The sequence below is a fragment of the Salvelinus sp. IW2-2015 genome, linkage group LG14, assembly GCF_002910315.2.
Source record: "Salvelinus sp. IW2-2015 linkage group LG14, ASM291031v2, whole genome shotgun sequence".
Lineage (NCBI taxonomy): Eukaryota > Metazoa > Chordata > Actinopteri > Salmoniformes > Salmonidae > Salvelinus > Salvelinus sp. IW2-2015.
This window is the reverse complement of record NC_036854.1, coordinates 1,070,248-1,077,573: the sequence shown is the minus strand read 5'-3', so window position 1 is coordinate 1,077,573 and position 7,326 is coordinate 1,070,248. Positions and strand designations below refer to the sequence as shown.

Genomic DNA, 7,326 nt, shown 5'->3' with positions numbered 1-7,326 from the left:
TGCTGCTACTCTCTGTAATTATCTATGCATAGCCACTTTAATAACTCTACCTACATGTACATAATTACCTCAATTACCTCTACACCGGTGCCCCCCGCACATTGACACATTGACTCTGTACCGGTACCCCCTGTATATAGCCCAGCTATTGTTATTTACTGCTGCTCTTTAATTATTTGTTATTCTTATCTTTTACTTTTTTAGGGATTTTCTTAAAACGGAATTGTTGTTTAAAGGCTTGGAAGCAAGCATTTCACTGTATGGTCTACACCTGTTGTATTTGGCCCATGTGACAAATAACGTTTGATTTGATTTGATTTGACCATGTCCATATCAAGCAAAGTAATATCCAACACAAATCATTTGTGTCATGGTGGGGAAACTCTCACCTCAGGACACAGGGATGTAAAGCCTATAGACACAGGGATGTAAGGCCTATAGGGGGTGGCAGGTAGCCTAGTGGTTAGCGTTGGACTAGTAACCGAAAGGTTGCAAGATCAAATCCCCGAGCTGACAAGGTAAATATCTGTTGTTCTGCCCCTGAACAAGGCAGTTAACCCACTGTTCCTAGGCCGTCATTGAAAAACAGAATTTGTTCTTAAATGACTTGCCTAGTGCTCTTTGTAGCCTCCCGCATCCATCTCCCCCATATGTACTAACTCCGCTAAATTAAAATATAAACACAAAAGAAAAAGGGCTTGATGGTTATTTGGAATCTAATAGAAGAGTTACAAACCTCATCAAATCTGGCCTCATCCTCACAGTTCTCCAGAACACGTGTGTAGAACGACAGACCTGAGGGGTGAAAGGACAGAGGTCAGGGGTTAGACAGGCTCAAAGGGTTTTAAATATTCAAATGATAAAAATACTAAAAGTTGTTCAATTAAGTGTAGGGTCACAAAGGGTCAATGAGTCTGGTATATGCCTTGAAGAACACGTTGGAAAGCAAATATCCATCCATCTGACATCTCTATCCTCTTATTTGGTGCCAAACTCGGTCTGCAAATGTTTGATAATGTTCATTTATCATGCTAGCGTTCTCAAGCAAATTGAGAATGACTACTACTAGACATTTTCCATAGTTATTACAAAAAAGATCAAACGCGATAAATCATTTGTAACATTGTTTAGTTAGACGTTTTAAGTTCTATTGCATCATCAACATGTAGTCTACTGCTCTAAACAACCCAACATGTTGGGATATTCACGCAACCCAGCTGAAAATACTGGGTTAAAAACAACCCAATTTGGGTTATTTGGTAACCCAGCATGTGTTCTGTCCAATATTTACCCAGCGCTGGGTTACCAAATAACCCAAATTGGGTTGTTTTTAACCCAGCATTTTCAGCTGGGTTGCGTGAATATCCCAACATGTTGGGTTGTTTGGATTACCCAAATATGGGTTAATTGAACCATCAGTTGTTGTTTTTAGACCATCAGTTGGGTTGGCCCGGCGAGCAGCTGGGTATTTTTGTATGTAATCCATAGGTTATTTTCAGGATACGTGGCCTAAATTAAACATTCCTAGTAATAAATCTAAGTTTGTACACTGCAAATTAAAATGTGCCTTGAATATTTTTGCACATTACATTTTCCAATATAAAATTCATAACATTATTATTTACATATCCCAAAATTGGGATAGGCATAGGCTCTTGAGGAACTGATACACTTGTGTAAGCCTCATTAAACAGTAACTTGCTCATAATATTCATTTTGGGGGTGGGTTAAAGTAGTTGTACCTGATCCCAACACTTTCTCACTAAAGCACACTTACCAAAAGTCCAGTGACACGCTCTGATAATAAAATGATGTGCAATACGGTTCTGGACAGTTAGCTCACAGTGGTAAGGCTCCAAGTACCTGACACCTATTGCCACTTGCGGTGGACACATTTATTGCAGTATTGTGTTGGGAAGAACATTGCAATCATTACCTTGAAAATTAAGATTAGAGGTTCAATTCAATTGAACCTGCATTGCAGAATTTACGCTGTAGCTCTTTTTCCAATGGTCAAATGAACTCACAGATTGTTCTTAGGTAGTGTATAAAAACCTACAACTACTACCAAGGCAACCTCTCTCACAGGGATCTGGCCTCCCGAGTGGCGCAGCAATCTAAAGCACTGCATCGCAGACCCGGGTTCGATCCCAGGCTGTGTCACAACCGGCCGTGACCGGTAGTCCCATAGGGTAGTGCACAATTGGTCCAGTGTCGTCCGGGTTACTGCACTCTAGCGACTCCTCGGATAAACGGTGAAACCTCCGACACATTGGTGCAGCTGGCTTCCGGGTTAAGCGGGCGGGTGTTAAGAAGCAGGGTTTGGCAGGTAATGTTTCAGAGGACACATGACTCGACCTTCACCTCTACCGAGCCCGTTGGGGAGTTGCAGCGATGAGACAAGATTGAAAAAGGAGGTAAAAAATATATATCTGCCCTGTGTGGGATTAGAACTCCACCACTATGCTTGAAAATTTGGAGTACGGCACTCAGTAATGTGTTGTATTGGATTTGCCCCAAACATACAAAAAGTGAATTGCTTTGCTGCATTTTTTGCAGTTTTACTTTAGTGCCTTGTTGCAAACAGGATGCATGATTTGTAATATTTTTTATTATGTACAGGCTTCCTTTCTTTTCATTCTGTCAATTAGGTTAGTAATGTGGAGTAACTACAATGTTGTTGATCCATCCTCAGTTTTCTCCTAGTACAGCCAATACACTCTGTATCTTTTTTTAAAGTCAGCATTGGCCTCATGGTGAAATCCCTGAGCGGTTTCCTTCCTCTCTGGCAAATGAGTTAGGAAGGACGCCTGTATCTTTGTAATGACTGGGTGTATCGGTATCAATTGACCATCCAAAGGGTAATTAATAACTTCATCATGCTCAAAGGGATATTCAATTTCTGCTTCTTTTTTTACCCATCTAACAATAGGTGCACTTCTTTGCCAGGCGTTGGAAAAACTCCCTGGTCTTTGTGGTTGAATTGAAATTCACTGCTCGACTGAGGGACCTTAAAGATAATTATATGTGTGGGGTACAGAGATGAGGTAGTCATTCAAACATCATGTTAAACACTATTATTGCACAGTTATTATGTGACTTGTTAAAGCACATTTTTACTCCTGAACTTATTTAGGGTTGCCATAAAAAAAGGGTTGAATACTTATTGACTCAAGACATTTTTGCTTTTCATTTTTTATTAATTTGTAAGCATTTTGAAAAACAAAATTCCACTTTGACAATAATGACCAAAAAATCTACATTTAATGCATTTTTAATTCAGTCTGTAATACAACAAAATTTCAAGAGGTGTGAATACATTCTGAAGGCACTGTAGCTACCTATATAAACGTATAATCTACATTGCCTACATGCTTTTTTCTTCGTAAAAGTAGATGTGTATGAAACGACGTGTATGAACCTTCTCAAGATGCCTCTACATCACGATTTTAATGGTAGTTGAACCGTTAGGGGCAAAAAGAACTAGATTTACTACTGTCAGCGTTCAAGCTAACAATACAACAGAACAGATTGAACAGCATTACATTTATTCTATTGGCTGGCCAAAAATAATTATCTGAAAGCCACGCCCCTACTAAGCCACACCTCCAGTCTTCTGAGCTGACCCGCTGAGTCTTATCTCATTAACTCAGCATCAATAACCCAGCACCCAGCATCAATAACCCAGCACCCAGCATCATTAACCCAGCATCAATAACCCAGCAGTTTTTAAAGAAAACAACCAAACTACCCAGTGACCCAATGCCTGCAACCCAGTAGTTAGGTCAACTATAAAACCCAGCATATATTTATAGTGTAACCACCGCAGATCGTTTGTGGACTGATTTGGGGTTGAGCTTTTAACCTGTTGAGGATGCTCATTTTAGGAGAGCATTGACTGGCCTGATATGTCAGCTGTGCGAGGAATTATTGACGCTTTATCAAAGTTTTAGGCGCTCTTCCTTACAAGCCAGTAGCTTCAGTGAATTGGCCATTGCTTTTAATTTGTTTCTTATTATTGTCAGTCAAGTGTTCGTCAACATTAATAGTCATGGTTCCGCTCACCTTCTGTACCTGTAAATGAATACCACCATTTGCACGTGAATTCCGTCTGACTCCTGATGCTTTGCACCGCATGACATAACCATATACTAGTTGCCAGAGACCCACTCAACCTATGGCACAACTCTCCTTCCCTGGCAATAGATAACAGTAAAACTCCAGCCATCTATTTACATGTGTCAGACTAAGTGGAAAGGGCAAGACAGAGTAATGGTGCTGTAATAACCGAATGACAAGCATAAGCCCACACCAGGCTTGATACGAGGAGCCAGAGGAGAGGAGAGAAAGACAGCCAGACAAATAAACAACTAAATGATGACTCATAATGACACCAAATGTAACAGAACGAAGACAGAGAGAGTGACAGAGAAAGCGGGAGAGGGAGAGATTGAAAGATAGAGAGAAAGAGAGAGAGAGAGACAGAGAGAGAGAAAGAATCTCTCCTCGTCTGCGTCTTTCTTTTGTCATTTAGTTTCAGTCTCTTTTCTCTGACATGGTTGCTCGTTTACGGCTTGTTTCGGCTCTCTCTCCAAGCTGCCGTGTTGAATTGTTGTTTTGGTTTTAAGAGGGCCCTTGCATACCACTATGTGTGTGTGTGGTCCTACCCTATTAAAACCAACAGACTAACAGCTTTAATTACTCTGTTAGGTGAAAATATCGTCCAGGACAGTCATGCTCACTGTGGTTTGTGTAGGTGGAACACATTGGATTTTATGCTGCAATTGCAATTGTGTTCAAACTAAAGAGCTGACATTGTGTATGAAGTATTCTGAAACCATTAGATTCACCCTTGAATATAATAATGTTAATTATTATATATTTATTTTATAACTGTCTTTTATACAGATCTCAAAAGTACAAATTTAAAATTAACAAATTCATTATATATACATGATATATAAACTGTTTTTAAAACTAGGATAGAGGTTATCCAGTATAACTTACATAACACAATAATGTGTAGATAATGTAATTGTAGTTTCTCATTCTCAAACAACACCTTCATTTGTTGTATAATCTGAGTTGAATAAGAAATACATATATTTGGTGAGAACAGGTCTACACTGTCGATATATAGATATTTATGTATCAACCATGAGAGAGATAAGGTAATTTTGAGGGGTCGTTAGCTCTCTGCTTGTGAAAAGGGTATTTGCTTCCCTCTGTCCAGCAGTTCTGTACTGGTATTATAGCCCAAGATCAGAAAGTTGACACGAAGCGGCCGGTGAAATTACCTGTGATGTGTGTGTTGTGTGTGTGGTGTTGTGTTTGGTGTTAGTGTGTGGTTGTGTGTGTGTGGTCATGTTGTGTGTGTGTCGTGCTGTGGTGATGTGCTGTGTTGTGGGTGTGTGTGTTGTGTTGGTGTGTGTGTGTGTGTTGTGTGTGTGTGTGTGTTGGTGTGTGGCTGGTAGATGTGGTTTGTGCTGGGTCAACGCGGTCAGTACATATGAACTTTCATACACACAGCACACTCATCACGAACAGACATGATAACGACATCCACGACAAAGCTCCTTACATCCACAAAGAGCAAATTACTTAAGTTTTTCACATAGATGTAAACGAACAAAACCACAAGAAGAGACAAGGTTTCTGGATTATTCAGCCGACGTCCTAGGCCTCATTCACAAAGCTAGAGTCATTTTAAGACAACAGTGACGCCAGGGTAGTAACGCGTGCTGTTTACTTATTCGCTTGTGGTACATAAGTATAACCTATTATATGGTGTGCATTTATTCTTTTCTTAAACAAACACTAAAACCTGAAAATGATAAAAGATGAATAGGTAAAAATTCCACAGTTGTGATTTGATATTATTCTATAATTAGTGAATATGTATTATAGCAATTTGGATTTGGAGTATAGCTGTGTCCATGTGGCAAGCTTAGTTTCCTTTTGTTTGTTAAAAATGCATCATGTCACAATTGTCCAGCATTACAGTTCAAAAAATGTTGTGAAAATGTTAACTAATCAATGTAAGGATGTTCTCTTTCTCTCTCTCTCTCTCTCTTTGCATTACTCTTCCACTCTCTCCCTCTCTCTCTCTTCTCTCATCTCTCTCTCTCTCTCTCTCTCTCTCTCTCTCTCTCCCCTCGTCGTCTCTCGCATCTCTCTCTCTCTGCTCTTTCAATCTCCCCTGCTCCCCTCTTCTCTGTTCACTCCGAAATTTCTTATCTTCTCTTTCTCTCTCTTCTCTCTCTCATCTCTTCGCTCTCTCCCCTGCGCTTCTTCGGATTGAAACATGTACTGTCAAGTTTTCTCTGTAAATTTTCTATGTATATTGACTCTCTCGATAAACCAAATGTGCAAATATAGTATTTTGAATGAATGGCAGTTTGTGGAACTCAATTGTAATATTTTTTTTAACATTTCGCGCTACAAAATAATCAGATTTCTAATTTGGCACTAATAGTGCCTACCACACAAACACACTAAGATCAGTTTATAATTCATGTTCATTTCTGTTCTCGTCATTGTCGACATAAACATATCTGTAATTATGTTGTCGTATACTGTTTACTCACTCTTTCTTAAAATGGATGTTCTGTTTGAAATCCGGGAGAGTACGAAGGAGGTCTTTATCCTACTAATGTGCCCACCAACCCTCTCCTTCTCCCCTCTGACCTTGTCCAGCCTCCCCGCATCGGGCTTCATTCACATGTTCTTTCTGTGTGTTAGGCAACATCGGGGCAGGTGGTTCAGACATGTGATTTTCATATGATTCTTCACTTCCACAGCGGGGTAGGCACCATGTTTTAGACGCATTTCGTACGTAGTCCCTACATGAGGATCGGTCGGGGGAGCTTGTCCCTCCCTGTTGAAACGTTGGAGGAATTGCTGGTCAACACTACTGCATTCGCTCCTGCATCTCCCTCGCCTTGCAATTTAGACGCAAGGGGTGTAGGACCTGGGTGGTGCCTGGCCATTGCCTGTGCTGTCACCAATCAGATCTGTAGCCAAAACAAAACCAAATTATCTATTAATTCCCTCAAACAATATCTCAAGAGCTTCAACTAACCCCGACTTATATACTATTTGCTTAGTCCTTGCTCCCCGTCTGGCTTACGTATTACAGAGATAAACAAGTAACATTGCGGTAAGCTTATTTATAATAGAAGCGATCAATTAGGCTACATAGCTTGATCAATTTAAATTTTAAACTCAATCTCATCACATTACTCCACTCCTTGCCTCCGGTCTTCGTCTCTCTCATCGGCCCTCCCGCCCTCCTCTATCCTCCTCATCGCTGCTCCTCTGCTCCTC

General features: G+C 40.3%; 1 protein-coding gene across 1 annotated transcript in view; it reads right to left on the bottom strand.

The window, feature by feature from the left end:
• The window catches only part of LOC111973302 (otoferlin-like), a 164,327-nt gene that overhangs the window by 152,407 nt on the left and 4,594 nt on the right, over positions 1-7,326 (bottom strand). Inside the window, 1 exon segment of the mRNA XM_070446450.1 lies at positions 737-795. Within this exon segment, the coding sequence (XP_070302551.1) occupies positions 737-795 (59 nt within the window).